This window comes from Aphelocoma coerulescens, chromosome 4 (genome assembly GCF_041296385.1).
Source record: "Aphelocoma coerulescens isolate FSJ_1873_10779 chromosome 4, UR_Acoe_1.0, whole genome shotgun sequence".
Lineage (NCBI taxonomy): Eukaryota > Metazoa > Chordata > Aves > Passeriformes > Corvidae > Aphelocoma > Aphelocoma coerulescens.
In genome coordinates this window covers 52,123,231-52,149,391 of record NC_091017.1, presented here as the reverse complement: position 1 = coordinate 52,149,391, position 26,161 = coordinate 52,123,231, and the positions used below count along the sequence as shown (strand labels likewise).

Here is a 26,161-nt window from a genome sequence, read left to right as displayed (position 1 = left end):
AGTGAGAAAATCACCAGGAAAAATGGCTCACTACTTCCCACCGCTTTTAAAACAGATCAATTTCTTCATGAAATTCATAGAAACACTTTGAACATAGAAACACTTTGGAATACTCACATCACACAATGAATGTTACACTCTTATTGTAGCTAAAAATAAAATCAGGAAATTTGTGGAGGAAAGAAAAATCTATGAAGAGTTGTTAAACCTAAAATACTACGTCCAGCTGGGATAGTCCCTGAGCCGAGGGACAATACTAGCAGAAGCAGCGTGTTTACCCCGTGGTTACGCTCCCCCGGCAGCTGCCATCAGCCGCCAGTAGATGCACGGTACCGGAGTGTACGTGTGTAGCCAAGTCCTACTTCTGGAGATAGGCAAGGATATTCTCGAGGAGATCGCCATGCTGCCAGTGATCTCTGCTCAGCGCACGGACGGGCGTTCAGGGACGCAGGAGAGCCCAAGGACCACCGAGAGCAAAGGGCAGCGAGAGGAAGGGAAGGCGGCTCTCGCAGTGCGCCTCGGGAGAGCGGCGAAAGCACAGCCGCGGTGAGTGGCAGCGCACCGACGGTGCCAGGCCGGCTCGGCGGGGAGGGCAGTCCCGGGGCCGGGCCCGGCCGGGCCGCCCCCCGCAGCCCGTGCCCGGGGCGCCGCGGGGCCGGGCCGGGCCCGCTTCCTGTGCGTGTCACTCACGCGGGGGGGAGGGGAAGCGCCGGGCGGCGGCGGCGGCGGATCCTCCGCGAGAGGCCGCGTTGGGCGTTCGCAGCCGCCCGCCTGTGCACCTCCCGGCCGCGGCCCGAGGCGCGGGGGAGCTCGGGGGCGGTGCGGTGGGGCGGCCCGGCGGCGGGAGGCGCTGCCGGGGCCGGGCCCGCGCGTCCCGCGGGAGGCGGCCATGTCTACCGGCGAGGCGGAGCGGCTGTCGGCGGACGCCGATGGGGCCGCCGGGGACGAGGAGGAGGAGTGGCTCTATGGCGGTACGGACCTTCCCCGACCCCCGTGCCCAGCCCGCCTCCCCAGCGGGCCGGCCCGGCGCCGCCGCGGCGGGGGGGCCGTGCGGGGGTGCGCAGGCCGCGGCGTGCGCCGCCTCGCCGGGCCGCTGAACAAGGTCCCCCCATCCAGCCGCCCCCGTGGCTGCGCAGCTTCCTCTCTCCTCCCGGCCAGCCCCCGGTGGCGGCGGCTCCTGCCCCCTTCCCCTCCCCGGTCTCCGCTGTCGGTGCCGCGGGCCCTTAGCCCCGGCCGCGCAGGCCGAGGCGTGCTGGGCCTCAGCGGCGAGAGCCCCGCGTGGTGTCCCTGTCCCCACAGGCACCCCTGGGGGCCCGAGCTCTCTCTGGTGCCCTCCTGCCCGAGTTCCCGGCGTTGAAGTACTGAAGCAGCCTTAACCTTTTATGTATTAACTTTTTTTTACAACTTTAGGGACTATATTTACGTTCGGATGGTAATGAAACATATAAACTAAACCTTGCCCATGTGGTGGACCTGTCAGTGCAGAGCACTGTGAGCACTCAGGGGTCTGCTCAAATGATTTCACAATTGAAATGTTAAGAACATGTCTCAATAGTAATCTGAAGAGTTGCCCTAACATTCTACCTGTGAAGATAATCTGTCACAGTTGATATCCTGGGAATTTTATTCTTAAATAGTGTGTTTCTTTTCTCTTATGGTAGATGAAAATGAAGCAGAGAGACCAGAGGAAGAAAAATCTAGGTGAGTATCCTGACAACTGGAAGCCCTGTAGCATGGTTGCACAAAAATTGTATTCACCACATTCTTCTTTCCAGCTGCTTGAAAGTTGGTGGCATCTGAACACGCTCTGGTGTCTTTGAAAATGTCCTTAAGATAACATGTTTGGACTTTGCTTTTCTGTGAAGTGGTTTTACCGGTGAAATTGTGTTACTTAAGTGTGAAAGTTAGTTTAACTGTGTGGACAGCAATTACCCCTCACAAAATGCCAACAGGTTTGTTGGCACAATTATTTTTGTAATCATTGTGCTTTATGGTCTTAACAATGGATCAGGACTTGATTTGTTTGAGATAATTTAGCAACTGAAAAACATCCTGTCTCCCAAAGAGTTTGCAGTGTAGTTACAAAAACAGGAATACAAGGAAGCAGATGAAGATTACAAGGCAGTGCCACATACAAATCACATCTGCTTAGGTTTTCAGGGTTGGTTTGGTAGGTTTTCAGGGTTGGTTTGGTTTTCTTTTACCAGTGAGACAGTATTTGAAAGAAACTTAGGAAAGCTATGGAAGTATTTGGAGGGAGCCTGTTTTAGTTACAAAGAGCTGTATGAGAGCACAAAGATGCTGCCTTGAAAACCTAACAAAGTTAATGGAGATTAGTAACAAGGACTGACTGGAAAAGGGAGTCAGTCACTTGTGCTGAATGAAGAAAATTCTCATAATTGGTAAAATATGGAAATGATTGTCAAGATATATTAAACAAATAAAGTGAAAGTCAATACATGAAAACATACACTGTTATTTTCTATAGATGTTTCAATTTTTTCAATGAGAACTCTTGCATTTAGTTATCCTTAGTGGACTGCTTGTTCATAAGCTTGCTCAGTTGCTTTTTTGAATTCATGTCAACTTTTGACAAGCACCTATTGATAAAGCAGTAATAACCTCCACCACATGACTATATATGATACCACTGTGAAACTGCTACTAGGTGTAATTATTTGATTCCTATTATTTCTGTAGTATAAGAAACAGAGTTGTTTTCTGTCACTTTTTCCCTGTCACTTAACAGGTTTTTAGACCTCCATTGTGTTCGTCTTGAATCCCATCTCTTCCAGAACAAAGAATTCTAGTCACTTACTTGCTCTTTATGTGGAAGCTATTCCATATCAGTTGATTCCTTATGTTCAGTTACCTTTCCTTGACTTGTCATCTTTGTCAGTATTACTGTTATTTAGGAAAATCACTTGCATGGAGGGCAAAATAATCTTTAGAAACAGTGTACTCCAGTTTTTGGTCAATAGTGTCTAGTTTGGCATTTGGCTGTCTCAATGCATAGTTTTGGACAAAAAGCATAACAAATACTAACTTAGGCATCTTAGGAGTTGTGTTTGGAACTGTGGAAGTATGGGGACAGTTCACCTGTTAAGTTTTGGTCTCTGGCCTCTCAGTTTTGGCACTGTTTGTGTACACAAAAAAGTGGGAGGTGTTATTCAGGTTCTGTAGCTAGTCTGTTGTTTTACCAGGTGATGAAGTGAAATGATCAAGCTTGAATGCTGAGTCAATAGCTGGGCTGTATTGGGTGCAACACTCATGAGTGTGTTGCCAACAGAGCATGGGATTAGAATAATTCTATTCAATAAAAATTGCCAATTGCTCACTCTGTTTCAGAAGTACCTTTTTAGTGAAAGACTACGGTTTCCCTGCTGACTCTGGTATTTGTGGTGCAGCATCCTAACAGCTAATGGGACTGTGGAAGTAAAATATTGCTGTGTAAGAAGCAGCAGTAGGTAGGCCCAGTGAGACAGCTCATTTGCATGGATGTCACAGTACTCGTCCTTTTAGATGGATTAGTAGTTTTAAAATTTTTACAGTTCTCAGTCTACAGTTAAAATATAATGGAATTAGTCATTGAATTGTAACTATTCCATATGGTAGAAGAAAATTTCACAATGCTGATATGGGAATTCTGTTTCAGTGAAACATTACCTATGGGTGTTTAAATGTTTTTTCCATTATGTCTTTGATAAGTGTCAGTCTGCAGTGAAAAAATACCTAAAAAACTTATTCTCTCTTCATATGTTACAAAGTATTTCAGTTTGATTTCAAAAGAAGATGCAAGTGTAATGCCTCATTACTTCCAACTATTCTACAAACATCCAGTTAGTATGATTTATGATAGCTAAATATTGCTAATAGAAAGTTATATTCGTCTAGATTTTTTTAATACGTTGGCTTTGTTTTTTAATTAATGCAGAAGACTACTGGAGCCTTGGCTTTTTGTCTGGAATGATGTAGCAAAGCTTTCTTTCATCATTTGCTGATACCTGTGAAATAATATGTGCATAAATACCTAGGTTCATCTTCTCGTGTTTGTTTTTGTTTAAGTGCTCCACCCCCACCTGGAAGTGAAGAGGAAGCTGCAGAAAATGGCGTTGTGAAAACGGTAGTTTTAAATGTGTTTCTGAAATACTACTTTAATATGTTTTGATTCTGTGGCTTATAGGGAATTGATTATTTGACTAGGACTTACATTTAAATGAATTTATACCTAAGTGTGTGCTCTTTTTTTTGCTATAATGTGTTTGTGATCTGCAGAAACTGTAGGAATGACTAAATTAGGACATCGAATTTCCAGCTGCAGTCCACTTTTTAAATCTAACTTACAGAAAATAAATGAACTTCATAATAAATGGTGTTCATGAAGGTTCAGCAGGGGCTTAGGAAAATGGGTGTTGTTCAAGCTGGTTGAATAGGTGAATATTTCTGTGAGGAGGGAACTATGAAACCATTGATTATAAGTGAAATGGGTTTTGGTTGAAAAGGTACATCGTCCAGGCAAAATTTTATTTCCTGTTTAATGCCTTTTTAATGGCATCTGTGTGGGTTGCCTGGTGAGTGATGAATTTGCACTTCTCAGCCATATGGCATTGAAAGACTGTGTTGAGCTGTTATTTATAGAGTATCCATACTGATCTAGACTTGCCCTATCTCCCCCACCTCAAGAATAGCCTCTTCATTGTTATGTACATTATATTAATGTTGTGTAGCAAGGATGAACTGCACTTCTAAGGAGCTGTTGATTTTTCTCTAATTTATAGACCAGGCAACTTAATAGATGGTATAATAGACAAGGGCTAGCACTCAGCTGGGCATGGATAACTGCAGGCTGCCGGGGCAGAATCAACTTGTCTTCGATGTGTTCAGCCTCTTGCTGAAGGATTCCAATATGTGAATATGGGTGATTTGGTTGGAAAAGTTCACTTGGAGTCCACAAAGTTTTTGAAGAAGTTCCTCACTAAAGGATTTTAAAAAACTATTCAGTGACAGAATGAGTCCCACATGGATAACTGACTTGGAATAGATGGAAAACGCAGGGCAGAAGTCAAGGTTCTGTTTCCACAGTGAAGGAAAGTCACCTCCAGGGAAGATTCTCTGGAATTTTGTGCTTATCTGTGCTGTTTAATATATTTACTTGGAAAAGAGCGAAGCCGTGAAATCACAAGTTTTCGGATGATACAAAGTTAATCAAGATAGTATGATCAAGGACCAACTGTGAAGAACTGACTGGTTGATACATGGTTATTGAATCCTGCATAGAAAAAGAAGAGTGATGTTCCTTGGGGGAAAAAAAATAGATTTAGAAATAAAATTATCTGAATTGATCATTACCACTTAGGAGGGACACAATAAATGCTACTCAGCAGTCTAAAAAGCAGTTAAACCTTGCCATGTAGCAGAAAGTGAATATAGAACAAAATGGAAGATACCATACCATAAATTCATGGTTCAATTGCACCCTGAATTCTGACTCATTTTTCCCCTCATTTCATAAAGGCTTCACTACAACTGGGAAAGTTGAGAGAAGTGCAGCAATAGTAATCGAGGTAGTTTTCATACATGGAGTGGCTGAGTAGCCAAGAACTTCTCAGCTGGGAAGAGATGTGTAGGATATGATGGAGGCTAACAAATCATATGGGAAGACTATAAATAAGAATTCATTTCTTGTAGTTTCTTCCATAAGAGGACTGGAACTTTTAAATGAAGATCATAGGATTCAGGATGAAAACAAAAGAGGTTGGATCTTCATGCAGCAAACAGTGCTATGGAACTCCTCTCCAAAGAGTGCCACTGCTGGGAGTTATATGAGTCCAAAGGAAGTCTGGACTAGTACTTGAGAGTAAGATCTATTGAGGGTTACAAAAAAGACAAACCATAATGGGTTTAGGAAATGTCCTGAGCTGATAATAAGCAGCAGCTGAACAAGTTAGGGAGGAGCATCATATGTGCTTTTTTTCTCTCCCCTGTGGTCTCTGTAAGGGGAAAAACAAACCAAAACACCAAACAAACCTGAAGCAGTGGACTAGATGAACTCTTGGTATGAACTGGCACACCTCTTTTACCAGCAAGCTTGAGAGCTATGGGGCAGCACACAGCATGTTCTTGTATCTGATTTTTCAGTCTGCTTGCTGAAACATCTCAGTAAGCTTTATGTAGCTTACTGATGTTAGGTACGAAATAGATTTCTCTGAAGTGCAGCGTTCATCATCAACTGGAAAAACTTACTTCAGTTACTCTGGATATATAACTGATGATGGTGAGAAGCTAGTCTTGCATGTCTTTTAGTTCTTTCCTGAATGACAGGGTAAGAGTAGAACCACTGTGTATGAGCTAGATAGAGGGAAGAAGGGTATTAGATAGTGGAAACTCTTTTATGCTTGAGAAACTGAACTTAGTATTAAAGACACTTCTCTGTTTTGATCTAGATGTTTCGGATGCTTGTAGCCTCCTAAATTTACTGTTAATGCTACTCAATTTTAATGTCTAGGAAGAGGAGAGTTTTCTTCTTTCAAAGATTTGTAGAATGGATAGTTTTGTCTGGGTTGTTTTTCCATTGTGAAGGTAAGTGACTGCTTTTTTGTCTAAGCAGTGACTTTTTCTTTCGTAGAAGGTGGCAGAGGCTGAGGATGACAGTGATAGTGATAGTGATGATGATGAAGATGATGTTCAAGTCACCATAGGGGATATTAAGACAGGAGCTTCACAATTTAGGTAAGTCATTTGCAAACATTAACTGGGGAAACTTTTAAGATTATATTTAATTATTAACGCAGTCTCTTTAATACTTGCCATTTCTTTGCCATTTTTTAATATTTATATTTTTTAATTTATTTTTCATTTTTTATCTTTATTTTTGCTACATATTTGCCATTTAATACTTGCCAGAAATGTCAAGTTGTATGCACAATTACTGTCAATGAAGAATTTTTTCAGCTCTTTAACATGTTTTTAATGATACAGCAGCTTGAAAACAAGTGAAATTAAATCAGTAGAGTACAAGGAGGAGTTTTGTATGAGTTTAAATAGTGTTTTCAGATTTTGAGAAATAATTGTATTAAGTTTGTAAAGGAGCGAGTTGGTTTTTATTATGGAATGGCTATGTTATATAGCATTTTTAGGGTTATTACTGTGACAGTGACATTGTTGTTGCAAAGGATAGAGTGGCAAGAACATGAGAAGTGTTTGCCCCTCATCCTGTTTGTAGTAGATACAGTTCTAATTAGACCTCTGTAGTTTCAACCCCTAGTGATGTTCTCAAATAAGATTTTAAGGGTGGAGCTGCAAGTCTCTGGAGATTATTTCTCAAAATCATGGTTCAGGCATTTGTACTGTTTTTGCTGCTTTTATTGCCCCATATCCCTTCTGGTCTTGAAAAAGGGCTTGTTTTTCCCTGAACACTTTTGTACAGTGCTAATTTTACCCAAAATCATGAAATAATATTTTTCATTGCATGGAAGTTTCTGAGGGAAATGGTTCACTTGTTTTTCTTGGCAATCCTATTACTTTTATGCTTATTAAAACCAGAGTTACTAGGGTGCAGTTTCTTAATAGAATTATGACAGGTCTGCAGGTAGGTCCGACTCACGTATATCGTTGTGTTTTTAACTTTAGAATGGAGGTGATTTACTCCTGTTTGAAACACAGTATTTTTAAACTTTCAGTATTTCATATCCTAAAATACTGTGCAAATCAATGTAATATAAAAAACCCTATTCTTTCAGTTCTTTATTTTTCTGCTTTCAATAACTTACAGTATTCTTGTGGTCTAGGCAGTGACTTCAAATTTTGTGGTACTAAAGCAAAACTAGATTTATATTCTCAGTGGATTTGCTGATGTTCTTTCCATGTATGCAGGAAACAATGAGCATATGATCCTAAATCTAGTTGGAGTAGAAAGTTTTATATAGACTAGCCTGTTTTCTGAAAAACCTTTTTTTCTGGGAAAATTGGATGGAAAGTTCACAGAAGGGCAGTAATCTAAAACAAACTGAACATTGCTGTTCATTTTAACTGCAGTAGAACGAGTCTATTTTATAGGATTAAACAATTTTTCATATAGTAGTCAACTGCGGTTTAAGAAATCCCTATAGATTTGTTTGACAGAATCATGCACAAATACAGTGTGGCAGATCAGAAGGGTAAATGCTCTGTGCCAGTTTTGTGCTGTTGTAGCACTTGGAAGAAAACTAGAACTGTGTGAAAGTGGATACTGTAAGGTATACCCTGGCTGCCTAATGACTTGCTAATCTCATGATGTTCATGGGTCACCTGTGAGGATAAGTTACCTTCCACACAAATGGTAGGGAGATCTAGCTCTTAATGTTACAAATGAACAATACTGTAATTCCTAAGATAGTTAAATCTATTCAGTAGTTAGATTTCTGAGTGCATTTTTATGAAGAAAGCTCTCAAGTATTTTAGAAAGTGAAAAATTACTTACTTCTCTGTTGGTCACAAGGATAGACGATTACTAGAAGTACACTGAAACAGCACTTCAGTCATTTTAGAGAAGTGCTTGTATTTTCCACTTCTGTACAAATCAAATGGAACAGTTATGAAAAGAGAAAATTATCCATCTAAACCTTTCCTTTTTATTTTTTAATTTATTTTGTTTTTACTCTAATCCCCAGACTATCATCTGTATCCATATATGAACTGCATTTTTCCTTTCTCTCTCTTCTTCTGGTTCTGTCCATTCTTGTTTCTATCAAGGTCTTTATCCTTTCAACTCAGGAAGAGTGACTGGGACTTGCTTCACTACTGTATATTAGTTGGAGAAGTTGCTACTGAGCATAGAAAGGTACTCTCTCTTCCTCCTAGGCTGATCTCTTTACTTTTACAGTTACCAGCTTGGAAAGCTAGAGATTCAGGATGGTGATTGAGCCTGGGTCCAATTTGTTTCTGGATCTAGCTCTCTCTTGTTTTGTGTTTTTCTTCTGGTTTAAAAGTTTTCTTTGTCTAATTAATTTTTTTTGTTAATTTCTTAAAGTTATGGAGCAGCACCTGTGAATCTCAATATTAAGGCAGGAGGACGAGCTTATGGATCTTCTGGTAAGAAAATTTGCACAGTAATATTAGTGTAAAATGAAAAAAAGGTTGGATTGTTTTGGATTAAGAAAATAATTGTTACTTTTAAGACTTCTTGATAAATTTGGCTTCTTATTTCTATTCTAAGTGTAATGCTACTGATAAAATTCCATTTGGTAGAGACAGAAGGCTCTAACTTTCTAAGTTTTCTTTGCAGGTGCAAAAGTTAAAGGACTGGATCTAGATGCACCAGGGAGTATTAATGGTGTGCCACTTCTGGAAGTAGATTTAGATTCTTTTGAGGATAAACCTTGGAGAAAGCCAGGTAATGTCTGGTTTACGTTAACTGATACGTAGGTCTTCGGTAGGTTATTTTAATAGGGATTCCTAGACTGCATGTAGATGTCATCTTACCTATGCCTAGGAGGTACTGTACAGTATAACTTGGAAAAAGCAACTACATTACTTGTGCCTTCCTGCTGTGCCACAGTGTGTTTGGGTGTGCTGTGTTTCTTAGTACACATCCCGATCATATATCAGGAGGAAGAGACAGGCCATTTTTTTAATACATGTATATACTGAACTTTCCTTGGAAATCTGTGTTTCTGTGGAGGTTACTGCCATTGCTCTGTGCCATGGAACACAAGATAAAGCAAAATGGAGAATAGTTCTAGCAGGTCTTAGCAGGAAGAATGGCGAAATGTGGCTGCCCATGCTAGATTGTGTTAGTGCATAGACAACCATGAGCTTTGAATAAGAAACTCGGACTTTCCACACAGACTTTCCTTGAGTCTCCTCTGTATTGTCTTGTTGGCTCAAGTGATTTGTCCAGACTTTTGTAATTATACCAGCGTTGATTGTTTTTTTAGTAGCAGTACATCTTGCTGCTGCATATAGTTTTTTCCTAGTGTTTGAGTATTGCTTTGGTAATACAAACAGTATTTACAAAATGGAAAAAAAGGAATTATAATTATCTAGTGTTTGAACTGTTAGCTATATTAAATATATTCTGTGCATTTGAGTTACAACTGTTCTCTCTCTTACAATAAAAATACTTCATGGCATCAAATGAAACTAGGAGCCCAAACAAAATGAGAAGTCAAGTACAGAACAAGCAAAACAAAAGGGAGTGGTTCTTCACTGAACATAAAACAAATCTATAGATCTTATATTTATCTTATTGTAAAGATATGGGGGATTATAATATCCCGTGATATTCTCTACTCTTGGTCCCCACTTCATGATGCTAGGCAATCTATTGTTTCTGACTAAATTTTAATGGTTTTATGATCTTAGCTATGAATACTCTGTGTCTATTGATTAATTGTACCTTTCAGTTGTGCTTTTTTAGATCAATACCTGTTCAGTTTTGATGCTCTAAATAGAGATGTATATATGTTTAGTGGAGAAAAGATGGACTTTGTAATGTCCTAAAAAACCTGTGCTTGTGTACTTAAAGGGGCTGATCTCTCAGATTATTTTAATTATGGCTTCAATGAAGATACCTGGAAAGCTTACTGTGAAAAACAAAAGAGAATACGAATGGGTCTTGAAATTTTGCCAGTTACCTCAACCACAAATAAAATTACGGTAAGCAGTGATTTTTTGGTACTGTATGTGTTTTTTTTCCCTGTAAAACTGCTTGTGTGTCGTAAGCTTGTTCTGCCCGATTCAGTACATTTGTTAGAGTTTTCACCTGACTCCCCCCCTGAACCTCGAGTGTTACTGTGTTGCTTCACTGGCAATTGTGTGGATAGTGTGACAGACAGCTACAGCTAGATTGCATCTGTACCTTTATTGAGATTGTGGCCCATCATTTAAGAGTTGTATGGTATCTTAATGGGCAATGTGTTATTTAACTTAGGCTGAAGACAAAGCTATGGAAGTAAGACCAAGTGCAGAGATTCTCGATGGCAGATACCATCTTTTTAAGGTGAATTTTAGTAAAATTTTGTTGGTTGCTCTCATTTTTCTTGAGTATTGCTTCCCATGCCAGCACAGACTGATAGAACAACAACGGATATGGACACAGCCATTATTTCATACTCTCATCTTACATCAGTGACTTTCTGTATATGTCACAAAATGTGGATTAAGAAGTGTTGTTTTGTTCGTCACTCTTCTGCAAGCATGTGAGTTAGTGGCCTGGTGAACTAACAAATTTCCCAGTGAAATTGTTTTTCTTGATGGTTTATTTGTAGTTGTAGTCCATACTTTTGTGCAGATTAAAGAATTTGTGCAGATGTGGTGGGGAAGCTTTTGTAGATTATGGTGTGTTTATTTTTCCTGTGGCATTGTAGCTCTTACTGTGTTTTGTGACAGTTATCCTTGACAACTCTGATATGAAAATCAATCTTTCATGTTTTTGTGTTGTCCTTCTGGGGTTAGCGGACAATAAATCAAGTTACATCTAATAATTTTTCCCTTCAGAAATGCTGATTTTCAGAGAATAGAAAGATCCACGTGACAGCATTTATCTTAAGGATTGAACATTTTTTTATCTTCTCAGTTTCTCATTTACTCATTTGTTTGACACTAAAGTTAAAATTATAATACAAAGGTTATTTATTTTACCTATTCTCAATATGTAGTCATTTTTGTTCTTGAACTGTTGTTGAAGTGACTTGGAATTGTTTCTTTCTTCTGTGTACTCCTGTCAATTGCAGATACAGAACTGTCAATTGCAGACAGATGTTTTTGTTTTCTCTTATATGCTTTTTGAGGATATTCAGTTATTTTGATTTTATTTTAGCAAAAATAGATCAGAAGGTCTCTAGGGCTTTATACCTTCCTCAGTTATCATTATGATACTGTGGTGGGACAGTAGAAACAGTGGACAGTAGGAGTTACAATTTGCAACTGACTGTAATCTCAAACTTCTTTCAAATGTTCTGAAGGAAGAAGGATAAGTAGTCCATCCCAACACTTCCCCTATTTCTAGCTCAGTATTGACTCTGGTGATCAAACAGTGCAGGTAGTAATTGTGTTTTAAGAGTTTGTCATGTTTTACAAGGAGTTTACATATAATTATTAATTTCACTAACTTTTTTTCCTTCTCCTCTGAAAGAGTGTCATGTAATTTACATGATATTTACATGTAATTTATATTAATCTCCTGTAATACACAAGAATGTGTCGCTGTTGTATCAAGAATGGTGAAGAATGACGCAAGTCCAGGTTCGGGTTCAATGGCCAAAAGTGGCTATATTTAATTCTATAAATCAGCTTATATAGCTTTGTTCGCAAGAGTGGCCTAACTAACATCATTGAGTGCTTGACCATCTGCCTCCCAGAGTGATTGGCGGAATGCTCTGACACCCATTTCCAAAATATTTTTCCCCCCGGTGTGGAAAACAAAGACACAAACAGCCTGCACCTGTGAAATAGTTACAAATCCTCCGACGATTTCCCAGCTAGTTTGCATGAGAAAGGAGACTTTCACAGGGGGCTGCAGAAAGCTAGAAAATCTCTCTGCTAGCTTTTTAGTTTCCACAAGAATGTCTCCTACATTTGCCAATTACTCATTAATTTGTAGAAGTCTTTTTCAGATCAATACTTTTACCTTTTCCCCCTCATATTTCTGGATAGAAAATATTAATTAAATTTTTAATGAATTTTAACTATTTATGTGCATTTTTGTGGGTTTGGGAAAGAAGTGCCCATGTTTAGAAGCGAGATTCTGTAGAAACATAGTAGTTCGCTTGCCTATAAGCTGTGAGATCGCAGTTTATACGATGTTCTAGCATGAGTGGACTAGCTACGTAGAGTGATGTAGCTGGTACAGTGGGAGTGACTTTAAAAATTGAATCAGTGTGTATTTGTCTTTAACGCTAACCCATGTAGGTTTTTCTTTCACATAAAGCTGCTGCTGGAGTAAAACAATACTTGATGTACTTGCACCAAAGCTTTTGAATAGCTTTAATAATAAAAAAAAAAGTGTCTGGAATTTTGCAGTACTTCAGAAACAGCAGGGTGTTTCTGAAGTATTCAGTCTGAACTAATGAAAAATCTTTTACAGTTTGCATAACCTAGAGTATGAGGTGGCTTCCTGGTATGACTTGGAAACTAAGTGGTTACTAGATCTCATGATCAGTGAGGCAGATGGAGAATCCATTCAAGTTGTCTCATGGCTTGTTGGTAATGGATAGCAGGCTTGTTAGATATCTCTGTTAAGATTATGAAGACCTTTTTAATAAGTTTCCTTCTTTTAAAAATTAAGATGTAACTTTGTTCATGCAGGAAATGCTTCAAGAAAATCAGTTTGGTCTGTTCACATACAAATGAAATGCTTGGAAAATAAATATTTAAACTGTCTGATCTTCTGTAACAATTAATTCTCTGGCATAATGATTCTTACATATATTAAACACAGTACTTAAGTAATACATCAATACAAAATACATGACTTTGCTATCTGTGCAGAGGTGACATTTTTTGAAAATCTGAATGAAGTTGAACTTACTTTTTGTGTTGGCTATTTGTTATGTTGAGTGTTGGAGCTACTACATTTGCGAGGGTAAACTAATGATGAAACATTATTTTGAAGGTACAGCAGGGCAGAACTGGAAATTTGGAGAAAGAGTTGGCTGTGCAGTCGACCAAACCTGATTTCACATCTCCTCCTGCCTTATTCAAATCAGGAATTCCAGCAAACAGGTCAGTTAGCTGTAACTCATGACCAAAGAACTCTTTATACTGTTACCTCTATGTCTTTGAAGTTTACGATTTTTGTAGGAAAAAAAGGAAAGCGTGTTTCTGTAACAGGCAGAAAAGACGGGTAGAAGTATCCTAATCTCATTTAGCATAATCAGACATGAATACTATGTTACTACCTTCTTGGCGATGCTATGCTAATACCTTCTTGGCTATTAGGGAAAAAGTAGAAGAAAAGGGGAGATAAAACAGCAGGACCAAGTAACAAGACAGTTACAGAAATCCAGTTGTTGATTTATGACACTGTGTTTTCTGTGTATAATTACATTTGCCTTCATAATATTTCTAGTTAGGGTCCTTATGAGTATTAGCTAATGCGTTTTTTCAGTTAAACAAGATGGAATCTGACAGCTATGATTTTAACTAGTGTAAGAATTCCTGGAACCTAGTCTCTTTCCTGCAAGGCAGCTTTAGTTTCTCCGTATTTCAATATTTTATTGCACTTTCTTTGAAATGAGAGAAATTATTTCCTTAGTGGGGCTCTTCTCCCAGCCCCAGGCTTTAGTAAGTTCTGTCTTTTGTATGTAAGCCACTGCTGCTTGATATCTGGCACTTGGCTTAGGATCAATCCATGCTTCTGTTTTACTTCAGTTCTTTAGCGATCCTGTTTAGAAGTTTTGGTTCTGTGCAAATTAAAAGCCATTATCATTACTGTCATGTTACAAACGATGGTAAGAAAGGTAGAACAGATTGTACACTTTCATCATCAACCATTAAAGATTAGGAGCTATGACCTATCTTTAGCACTGCATCCGTCGGTACCTTGACTAATTTAGAGGCACTTGTGTTCAATTATTCTATCCAATAAGAGTCAGTTCAACACCCAAATGTATTTTTCTGGGGGGATGAGGGGGAGTGTGAATCAACCATAGCCTTGCCTGCACTTTTCTTTCACTTCTAGAATATTCCTTCTGGTAGCCTAAATTTTTCTCTGAGCTATCGGGTTATGCTGCTCCGTGTGTGGTAGATTTTAGTTCTTTGATTTTCTATTTTTCTTTGTCAAAGAAACAAGAAGTCTTTCAAACTTTGTGCCAACCCTGTAGCTATTTTTTAAATTTGCTTTTCTGAATTGCTTTTAGTGTACGATGTTCTTGTAACAGAGGTCTCAAACTGGAATGTAATGTTCACAGGGTAAGGATTCCAAATCTATATCTAGCATAGGTTTTGTTACAGGGTTTCAATTCTTTGTTCATCTCTGTGGTGGACAGAGAACCTCTAAACTACTTCAGGAAGTAATTAGTGACCAGGTTATTAAAATGTAGTCAAGTGTAAAGTTGTAGAAAAAATGCATTGTATAAATTCTGTGGTTGTGTGAAATTTGCAGTTGTGAGAACTGTCACTTAACATTTATTTTGACATACCGCTTTGTGTCATATCACTGACAATTGTATCACTTGTGCATTCCAGTGGGTAAATAGGTTGTTTTGTATACATTTAGTGTGAATACTGTAATTAAAAGTTGTTACAATGACAAAGCTGGCTTCTGCCCTTATTTAATCCTTGCTCCTATGGATACACTTGCTTAAAATAGATTCTTCTGTAAAGAAAGGTGTTTCTACCAAGTGGTCAGAAAAGATTTTGAAAGAAATGTATGCTCAGAAGTCTGAGAGTAGCTCAGTGAGTGCATATGTGTTAGCTGTGTGGATTATATATACTTCTACTTCAATTACTTTTCCATAATCCATCTACTATTTTCTTTTTATAAGAGCCTGTATTACTAACTTCAGTATAACCAGGCAGTGTTTTATGGGGTTGGACTAATTTCTTTCTTTTGTTAAAGAGTTTATTTTAAGTAGGCAGAAAATTTTCAGCAATATAGATCTTCAATGATTTAAAATAATTGCCTTTATGCCATGTGGCATTTGTAATAGCCTTGTTGAGAAATTGCTGGAAGCACTTCTCATGTAGCAGTAAAATTTCTCTTGGCTTCTAGTAGTAGTTGATATGTTCTGTGAAAGGGAGAGAAGATTGATACAATTTGGTATAGCAGCATTGGTGTGGGGATTGGTAAGGAAACAGAAAGATTTAGGCAATTTACCTCACCAGAAAAAGCAGCAGCTCTTCTCAGTTACAGACAAACACTGCCTCCAGAAAAGCAAGTTCGGGCATCAAAAAGTAGTAGGAACAATACAGGAGGGACCAATCATGGGAATTAAGGTGAAAGGGAAAAACAATTCAGGGCATGATGCTCATTTAACATTTTAGTTCCTCACTTACTAGTCAGGGCTGTAATATTGCTTCATGGACGATGTTACACATGGACATTGCATTACATATGGCTCTTCAGTTGCAGCTCTGGGGACAGATAGTGGTGTTTGCTTTTTTTCGTTTGTTTGTAAACGAACATTAAAATAATTCTGTGCTTATGTTTTTACCTTTTTGATTTGAGTACAGCAGATGCTTGCATGTGATTGCAAATTGTCTCAAAAAAACCCCAAAAACCCCTGAGGTCTAGCAATAATATTACCCGTTACTGATATGGAAGTTGTAGTTGACAAAATAGGAACAGTGTTATGGCTCACCAGCAAATGAATGTTGCTAATTCACTAGAATTGCATCCTAAATGTGTAATTCAAAGAAAAATTCAGTGCTTGTTCATACAGTGTATCTCTGGGAAATTTTGCTTGAACAGTGGCTGTCTTAATCATAGCTGAGATACTAGTTGTTTAGAAATGACACCTGGATTTCTTGCCTTGATTCTGTGATACTTAGGGCTGTTGAGTGCATAAAGCGTTGCGTAACCCTGAGGGAGGAGTTAGATCATAATGGAAATAGTTTAGTAAATGGACATTGTATACAAACAATATGGTATAAAATAGAATCTTTGTTTTCTAGAGGGAGTTAGTTAAAGATTTGTTGTGGGCATAGTCATAATTATGGTAAAAACCTGAAGGAACCTCTTTTGACTACAGTGCTTTCTAGTCTATGAGAAGGACTTTGATATGTTTCAATTGTGTTGTAACCAACCACGTCATAGAAGTTGGTTTTTTTTCAGACCAGTGCTTTTCCTTATGTCATTTTTCAAGGACTGTGAGACAGTTTTTCTTTAGTAGCAGAGAAATAAGCGTAAGTTTCATTTATAAGCTGGCTGTAAAAGCTTGTATTTTCTCATTCAAGTAATACCTATAGCAGCTCTCCATCACAAAACTTACTTCTGTCAGAAGTTTTTTGGTTTTTAACCTCCATTTATGCTTTTACTGAAGTGTACATTACATTTAAATGGGTTTTGCTTTCAGAGAAATTAGCCCATCAGTGCAGTGGGCTATTCATCAGCTTTATCTGTGCTTAGAGCTTTCTGTCAACAGATTTTTTTATAGAAAATAGATTTCTGATCTTTCGTTACTATGAAAAAGTACCAGTTTCTCTTGTTTCATTAATTAGCTTTGCAAGACTAATTAAAAGATACTCAGATATTATTCTGAAAAAAAGTCTGTTTTCTATACAAATGGTTTCTGTAGTAAATCTGTTAGATTCTTATTTATATCAATCAGTGGTGAGCTCAGCAAAGTTGAGGGTGTCCTCAAGAGGAGGAAAATAAAACATAAAACACATCAGCAAATCAAGAAAGAGGAAAAGGACATATTGAAGCATATTATAATTCCATATGTATTAGGCTATACTGTAAGTCTACTAAATAAATGTGGCCTCCAGTAGTTAATTTGTTTCTGAATTCTGAAGAGTCATATGGTGGTGTTCCAAAAAGCAGATTATTTATTTTATCTGTGGTAAGGATAAGGATTTCTAAAGCTATGAACTTGGAAAATAACTGGGTTTGCCTTCTTTTTTTCTTCTTCTTCTTTTTTCCCCCCTTTCTCTTTGCTCTGTAGAATCTAAACTCAGCTTTCCAAATGAGATTGAGTTATCTTTCTGAATTAATCTCCATGGAGAGTGGTACTCGTAGTGCAAATAACCATAAATAACCATTCTCTAATTGGAGTGAAATAACTCAAGAGTTGCTGGAATGTTCCTTTTAAGCTACACTTTGTATGAACTCTGCTGTGGTTCATGTGCATCCCACACGTGTGGATTGCCTTTTTATGTTTCAATGGATCCATTGGGAATGCATCTGTATTCCAGGTGCCTTGATCGCATAAGGGACAAACCAAGCCCTTCCTTTTCTTTTCTTATGGCACTGAGACAGAAACCGAGTAATGCCTGCTTAACATCTTATCAGGGATCTAGATAATGTCTAGGGAGTCTTGGAAATTTCTCCTTGTGCCCGCTTGCTGTGACTTAATGTCTGTGACTTTACCTGTGATTCGAGGTGTCATCTGCTGCTTCATTTGCAACTGAATCTATGCTTCCTCATGTTCAATTTCAAGCTCTTAGTGGAATACTTAATGAAGTAGTTATTGCAATCTTGGAAATAGAGAATTTGTTAAGTTCAAGGTGTGATGGCAATTTCCCAAACTCATCCATCATTATGAAAATTAAATATTTTGGGAGTTGTTGGGAAGAACAGTGGATGTAACACTATACAACATTATTTAAGTAGCAATTATAAAGTACCGTCTCAGTGATACTGAGCACAGGTACACTCTTCACAATCTAAATTAAGTGAAAGCTCTATTTATTTCAGTAAAATTGATGTCTAGGAATCAACTAATTGGTAGTCTAGGTTTGCTTCATTTGATATTGCATTGGTGTGTTTGGGCTGCTTCCCAAGCCAAAATTAATATTATTGTAATATGGTTGAGGCATATATTGCTTTAATGCCCAGTACTCTTGCATTGGTGTCACTGTGTGTGTTTTCAGTGCTGATTTTAAGAGTTGCTGGCAGTGTGCAAACAGTACAAGAGAGGAAGAGTCTTAATTCTTGCTGTGTACATCTCTCCCAGGTGGAAGCCCTGTAAATCAGTGGAGTGAGCCAGGCAGGGACTTTTTGCTGTGGAATAGTGTCATCTGTTATACACAAGGACTAAAGCTAGGTAAAATAAGTTTTCTAGGAGATGGTTTAGATAATTAAGAGAAGATACCGGTGATGGAGGAGAACAAGTGTCTTAGAACTCTGAAACCAAATGCACTGTCAGTGAAGACTGAGATGGTGAAAACAGTTATTTTAACAAGTATTTTATAATACCTATGTTTTCAATTTAGTTACTTTAAGCAAAATAATAATCCAGTTTAGCAGTGCTGGAAGGCCATGCAAGACCACTGGGGAAGTTTAGAAAAGCAGGTGTTGATTATTGGAACAATCTAACTTCTAGGATGGGGTATTAGAAGACCTGAGAATTTCTTAAATTTGTGTTATCATATAGTATATATTGCTGTATAGTATATGCGGTTTTATTTTGCAGGTATGTTCTCAGACTCTGGTACCATTGCACTGGTTTTGTTTGGAGATTTTTTGGTTTATTTTTAACTCTAAACTATTGTCCTTAATAAGCTTGCTTTAAAATCCAGGAGGAAGCTCTAAACCCAGATACTGAAAAGCTCAGAGGACAGGCATTTGGATCATCCTAAGTATGCAGTCTGTTAACGAACTTCAGATTATCTCTGGGGGATCTAACTGTTCCTTCATGCTCTACTGTCTGCTGTGTCTTTTTCAATTGCCTTGGAATCTAGGTATCTGAGCAATTGGAGTCCAAGCCGTCAGTCTGGCAGAACTCTGAGCCTGTAATTCCAATTTACAGTTGTTCTCCCTAATATTTGTGTTCATGTGGTTAGTAGTACACTAGATGCAAAAAAGACAAGAACTTGTCTTCTGAAACTAGAAGTAGTTTTTCTTTCTATGGATTTGTTTCTACGGACATTTCAGGAAGGTTTTTTTCCAATCTTTTACTGTTATGTATCATGCTCCTGGTAAATATTATCAGTTTATTCTGCTGTGGTTTCCCTTATAGGTAAGACACAGATGAACCTTTGTTTCTCTTAACCATTAGCACTGTAGTTTTGTACGTCATTTTCTAACAAAGTTGACTTAGGTGAATCCTACTTTTTAACATCTTTTAGAAATCAATAATGGCCTGCAGAGCAGGTAGAATCACAGAATCATAGAATGTTAAGGGGTTGGAATGGACCTTAAAGAACATCTACCCCAACCTCTCCTGCCAAGTGCAGGGACATCTCCCCTAGACCAGGTTGCTCAGGGCCTTAGTCCAACCTGGTTTTTATAACTCTTATGCAGATAGGTTTTGTTATATCTGCATAAGGGTTGTACATTTTCTTTAAACCTTGGTTTCAGGTGTTTTAGGGCTGATAACAGGAAAGTTCACTATACTTTGGATTATTCTTCTCTTCAAAATAGTGATTCCCATTGTCACAAATACCAGGTTTTAGTTTTACTAGGTGACATTCAGATATTTGTCATATTTTCTAGTCTGGTGGCTGGAGTACTTCTTTTGTGTCAGTGTATTCCCCTGTGGTTAATTATACTTTGAATTTTAGTGTTTAGGTTTTATGCTTATGTTTTTTCTTCTATCTTACCTTTGTTTGATCTTCCCTGGAATCCTTCATTATAGTTTCATGCAATTTAGAAATTACTTCTAATTAATAGTTTATAGCTATTTCGCATTAGATTTTTGTGAAAGTTCTGTGTAATATAGTATTTTCTTACTGAAGTTTTGTGATCTTTTTGTTTGGTTGGTTTTTTTTCTGTAACAGAAGAGTAGAAGTAGTATTTTTATGGGGTGGAAGGAGACTGCTGTAGAGTATGCCTTTATTTATTAAAGGAGTCTTTATTGCTATATTGTTTAGTTCTATATGCTTGTTCTATATAGTTCAGCAAATGGATCCCCTTTAGTGTTCTTCAGAAAGAGTCTTTCATGTTTTCTACAGAAGAAAGAACTTTTGCCATTCAGAATGAGAGAAGTCCATAAGGCTTTTGTCTCTCTCTTTTTCTCTTTTTTTTCCCCTTTTGTGATTCTGCTTGTTGATTCTGGTTTGTCCTGTGTTGCAGGCGGATATCTGGCACAATAGATGTGATTGGACAGACCATCACTATCAGCAGGGTGGAAGGACGACGGCGTGCTAATGAAAACAGCAACATACAGGTTTTACACTGCAGTTTGGCATTCTGTTTTTGACTAAAAGACATTTTTGCTTTCCCCATAGCTTCTGACTAAAGCATCAGTGTATATGAATGAGTAATACATAAGTAGCTTTGAGTTCAGGAATAAAGTTTTCGCAGTTATCGAAATATATTAAGATGAAATATTTGATAAATTTCAAAAGAGAAATGTTTTGGTATACCTCTTACTGCAGAGAAATGAGCAATGTTGCAGACATGTCCAGGAGACAGCATTGGCTCTGCTAGAACTGCGTGGGATTGTGTTTTGTTTATGGAGTGACAAAGATAAATATTTAAATTGCCCATTTGTCCCCTGTTCCTGCCAGACACTAATGCTGAAAGTGAAAGCCCCCTTGTATGCAGTTCAAGAAATGTAGTCTTTTAAGAATCAGGTGTGAATGAATAAATAGTTGATAGTAGCTCGTTTTTAATTATATTGTAATATTTTACCATAAATTGCAAGATTAGTCTTCATGGTTATAGTCTTCAGACTTTTACTATCCTAAGAAAGCAACTAAATCGATGAAGACGGAATACACTTCTCTCCTGAAGAATCAGAGAGAAACATCAGGGTTGCTTGGTGCCCTAGCTGCATTTTCATGCCAGCTTAGGTTAAGGTTAAACAGTGAAAATAGTAATGGATTGTAGTGCGGATACTGAAAACAATGCCATGTGTTTTTCATCTGATCTAAGAGTGTTTAAGTAATTTATAGTCTTGGGTCATTTTTATGCTTTTCATATTGATTTTTAAATATTTTCCATTATATAAATTTAAGGTGCTCTTAGAGCTTTAAAGGTACTTGGCAAATACGCTGAACTAGGTATGCAGGTAGAACTTACAGCATCTCAATATGGGTCTTTAGGTGTGAAGTGATACTTTCCTATTTTAGTAACTGGAAAGAGAGGAAACCTATCTTCTGCCCTTTTCAGAGAGCAATTGTAACTAGAGTTTGATATTTTGCAGGTTCTTTCAGAACGCTCTAATCCTGAAGTAGACAGTTTTACCAAGCCACCTCCATTTTTCCCTCCAGGAGCTCCACCTACTCACCTTCCACCACCTCCTTTCCTCCCACCCCCTCCAACTGTCAGTACTGCTCCACCTCTGATTCCCCCACCAGGTAAGTATCCTGCCTTACATAGGATGTGAATAAAAAGAGTTTTGTTAACAAATGCTTCAGGTGCATTGTGCAGAATTTCAGAATTTCGTGTTTTGCTCTTTTCTTAAATGTATCTGTAAGACAAAACCAGAAACTTTTATTTTTACTTTCTCAGTAAGCATAATCCCAAGTAGTAAATAATTACCTAAAGACTACCTGCTGGATCTTGTGTTCTTGAAAATATTTGAAGTGAGAAGCTGTTCTCTGTACTTCAATAACTGTTAATGCAATTGAGAGGTATGTGTTAACACATCATTCTACAAACTTTTGAACTAGAAGTATGGCATACTGTGAATTTGTGTCAGAAGTTGGATTCTCTGATGTCTAAGGTCAAAGCAGCAAGAGAAGTTCTAATTCCCTTTTTCTCTCACAGCATGTATGAATTCCCAAAGTTTTGATAAGTATTGCATTTGCTCTGTACCCTTTGTTTCAGTCAGAAGTCTTATTAGTCCCTGATGTGTTTTTCCAGTGTCCTGTGTCTATGAATCTTAGAGAAATCAAAGCTCTTTGAGAACTCTTCCCATTATTAATCTGTTTTGAAATTTACTGCTATTTACTGAACATTTATTGAATTTTGATATATACTGAAATTTACTGGGAGAAGTGTCATGGGCATTTGCACAAGTAGTACAGTTACCTGTATTTGTCATTTTAAGGCATTAAGTTCAAAAGGATTTGGCAAGAAACTGAGAAGAATGGTCAGTGAGAAATTAAAATAGATGGAGAAACTTTGTGGTGTATTTGAGTAGGAAAGTGAAGCATTTTTCTACAGAAGAGACTGATTTAAGGTGGAGCCTCTTTCCTTATTTTCTCCTGTTCCTTAGATTCTTTTGCTTGATTTGTTCTGAAAATCATGCTGAGCAGTTTCTTAGTTATTCTGCTTTCAGAGGGAATCTTTCAAAGTTTCTCTGTTAATATTCTTATGTATAAACAAAGAGGTTAACATTATTTGAGTGCAACTAGTGTGAGCCTTTATAGGGTTTAAATCCTCATAGAAGAAGTTGCTTCTTCAATTGCCCCTCCTAATTTTAAAACTTAACTCATTCTGCCTGGCAAGCCCTGGCTTTCCTCAGTGATGGTCATACACAAAAATTATAACACCTAGAAAACTCAGGAGAAGAGATTTAGAAGAGATTTAAAGATGAAATACTTTTCTGCCCTTTTCCAATTCTTTTTTTTTTTTTTTTTTTTTTTTTTTTTTTTTTTTTTTTTTATAAATATAAAAAATAGAGTCTCTGAAATGAGAATATGATAGTGCTTGGGTGATTTTATGATGTTTCCTTACTGGAGGAGGGGATGATTTTGTGATGTTTCCTTACTGGAGGAGGGGACAGAAAGGGAAGGAATGTGACAATAATACTTGCTGCAGTTTTAAGCTTCATTTAAATCTTTCTGATAAAACAATATATGTAGTGCATTGCAGGTTTTTAGAAAGTAATGGTTTTAATTGTAATTGGGTTCAGAAAAGGCATTCTAAGTTGTATATTATTAAAACCATGAGAACCACCCCTACAGACACCCCAGACGCTCTTGGTGCAGGGATGTCACATAAAGGTACTGACTTGTCTTATGAAACCCTTCACCTGTTGAATTTTTAAAGATGAAGGAAATCCACATGTGTTGCAGATCAAGCCAGCAGGTTTCAGTATCATGGTTTACGGGCAGGTTTATGACACAGGCTTGTTCAAAAGGTCTTGTGGAACATCCTTCCTTGCTTCGAGTAGATTCGAAAATAACGATTAAGAGCTGTGGATTTGGTTTCCTCAGGCCTGTGTTTTAATTGTGCTGTTGCCAGCTCTTTATCATCAAAGCTGTTCCTAAAATAGATTCTGCCATCCCTTCTAGGTTCTCTGGAGGAGGAGTAAAAAAACTACACTTACTCAATATTAAACTGGGACTACTTGCCAGAAAATTTAAGTATTCCAAATATAAAACGTCTTCCAAAAGTGCCTTTAAAAAGAATCTTGCTTTGAAGTTACGTTTCTTGTTCTGTATTCATTCACTCTTGTGATTCAAATATTTTTTGAGGAACAAGTTCTGGAAGAATTCAAAACACCAAATGTAGAAAATTCTCAAATAGTCCTAGGAGATGACTGGCTGTGGCAAAAAATGTGCTAGTTTCTGTTTGCTAGGTTTACTGCTATGTTGGAGTAATTTTCTTCTAAAGCAAAATGTGGATGCTTGTTAACCAGGCTTTAAAAGTTGGTTTATGTGCTTTGGTTTAAGTGTGTAGTTAAAAATGTGACGTGTATTTGTGATTTAAGAAAAAAATTTCTCTGAAATATTGAACTTCTGTTGCATAACTTTGCACTATATACTAGGGTTTGGTAAGTGGCTGCTCAGCCTCAGCATCCTAAGTGTGTACTTTTTATCTTGCGATACAGAGAATTTGACCTAATTTACCCTGTGGCAAGAGAACCAAGTTGAATTATATTACATTTCTGAGGGATGTTACACAGTTCAGCTAATTTGCAGTATGTTGTTAAGCTATGGCAGTGTTGTTCATGTTTGATTCCTTACTCCACAAGCAGAGTGCCTGTGTCATTGCTTTCCTTTAGTAAAACATACTTGATTTTCTGTAAATATTTACCAGCCTTGAGTTAGTAGGATGGTATACAATGTCCTGAAGGCAATTTTGAGCGCCTTAGGTAAAATGGTGCACTAATGACATTTGGGTTGCTTTTGACACACAAGTCTGAGTACTTAGGTTTAGGCTGGATGTATCTTTGTGGCAACACAAAAATGTTGTAGGGACATGACGAGGTCTATACTAAGCCATTGCACTGGTATAGTGTAGTCTCTTCATTGCAAGAAATGACAAAATATTTCTGTGCTTTTTCTCAGAAGTACTAATTGGCTGGTGACACTACAAGTATATTTTCATACACTTAGAAGGCTAAGGAGTGAAGAGTTAAGAAATTATTTATTTTCCAGTAACTGAAGCTTATGATTTTTTCTCTTGTTTTGTGTCATATTTCTGTATTAGTGAGAAAGGTGAGGAAAAACATTTGTTGAGATCTTACTAGATCTTTTAGATGTTTTTGTCAACTTGGCATGTAGAATCTTTCTTCCTTTCTGATACCATCAAGTAAATTAGCTTCTGTTTTAAAACTATATAAGCATTAATCGTGACTCTTTAAAAGTTCTTAAAGGTTTTTGTGGGAAAAAATGCTTATGTGTGTTTTTTTAGTGTAATACCCTACATTAACCAATTCATTGGAATTATTTGGACATTTGGTCTCTGGATATCAGTTGTATTCATTTTGTTTGAATGGCACTCAAGTGAAAATTTTCATTTGGCTTTTAGTCTTGTGGTGGTATTTTTACTTTTAATTCTTCACAAGATAACATTCTTGTGAATGAGGAATATATTAATAGTTTAATGCAAAATTTTTCCTTTTTGTAAAGAGGAGTTAGCTGATGGGTTTCCAGGCAGTTCTCTGGATAGTGCTGAGTGTCATGTGCAGTGCTAACAATGTACTGGTTTTAGTGCAGCAATTGAAATCTTTCTAAGTATAAGGTGGAGCTAATAAATCAATTTGAGAGAACTTCTGGTATTTTTCTAGCTTATGTTCTTAACACTGATGTATTATATAATATATACATGCTTAACATGTATATATTATATATATTTTTGATATGTTTTAGGCTCATGAAGGATCTGTTAATAGAACAATTAACCAAAAAAGATTAATGGTAAACACTTTGGCTGTGCAACAGTTTGAGTTCTTAATCTTAATTTTCTTTCAGGAATTTTCATCAGGAGTGTTTGGTCTTTCAAATGTTACACTGTGAAACATTTTATGGTGTGATACCCAGTGTTCTTAACAACTGTAGTGCACATTGGAAAGCTCATATGCTGGTGAAGAGAAAATGACTCATGCAATTTAGAAATTTGGCTGTTGGAGTTCACTGTCTCCTGATTTACACTTTGGCTAAAAGATCAGATTTTAAATCTTCTGGACAGAAACCTCACTTATATTTCACCATTTGTTTAATCCTATAGGATTAATGCTGGTAGGAATTTATGTCAGTGAAATTGCCAACAATTAGTGAACTTTTATATTGATCACTCTTCCTCTGCTTGGATATTCCTTCATTCTGTCCTTCTATCAAGGCAGTCTGGGAGCAGTTGGCATTTCTAGACATTATAAGTGTATAGATTTAATAAAATGTTGCTGCCATACAATAGTCTTTTAGTTTTAATGTTGAACTAATGAGATACATGTAAATTTCA

At 37.6% G+C, this 26,161-nt stretch overlaps 1 protein-coding gene across 7 annotated transcripts in view; it reads left to right on the top strand.

Annotated features, from left to right (window-relative positions):
* The first annotated feature begins 558 nt into the window (after positions 1-558).
* Positions 559-26,161, top strand: part of FIP1L1 (factor interacting with PAPOLA and CPSF1) — a 39,295-nt gene continuing 13,692 nt past the window's right edge. For 2 of the 7 annotated variants that reach the window (XM_069014115.1, XM_069014113.1), the window contains exons 1-10: positions 688-971; positions 1,662-1,701; positions 4,066-4,123; positions 6,626-6,729; positions 9,008-9,069; positions 9,263-9,370; positions 10,505-10,635; positions 13,592-13,701; positions 20,657-20,750; positions 21,732-21,885. In XM_069014115.1, the coding sequence (XP_068870216.1) occupies positions 890-971; positions 1,662-1,701; positions 4,066-4,123; positions 6,626-6,729; positions 9,008-9,069; positions 9,263-9,370; positions 10,505-10,635; positions 13,592-13,701; positions 20,657-20,750; positions 21,732-21,885 (943 nt within the window). In that variant the 5' untranslated portion in view covers positions 688-889. Of the gene's footprint in view, positions 972-1,661; positions 1,702-4,065; positions 4,124-6,625; positions 6,730-9,007; positions 9,070-9,262; positions 9,371-10,504; positions 10,636-10,909; positions 10,979-13,591; positions 13,702-20,656; positions 20,751-21,731; positions 21,886-26,161 lie in introns of all 7 variants that reach the window. The other 5 variants (XM_069014117.1, XM_069014111.1, XM_069014112.1 and 2 more) reach the window with 5 other exon arrangements.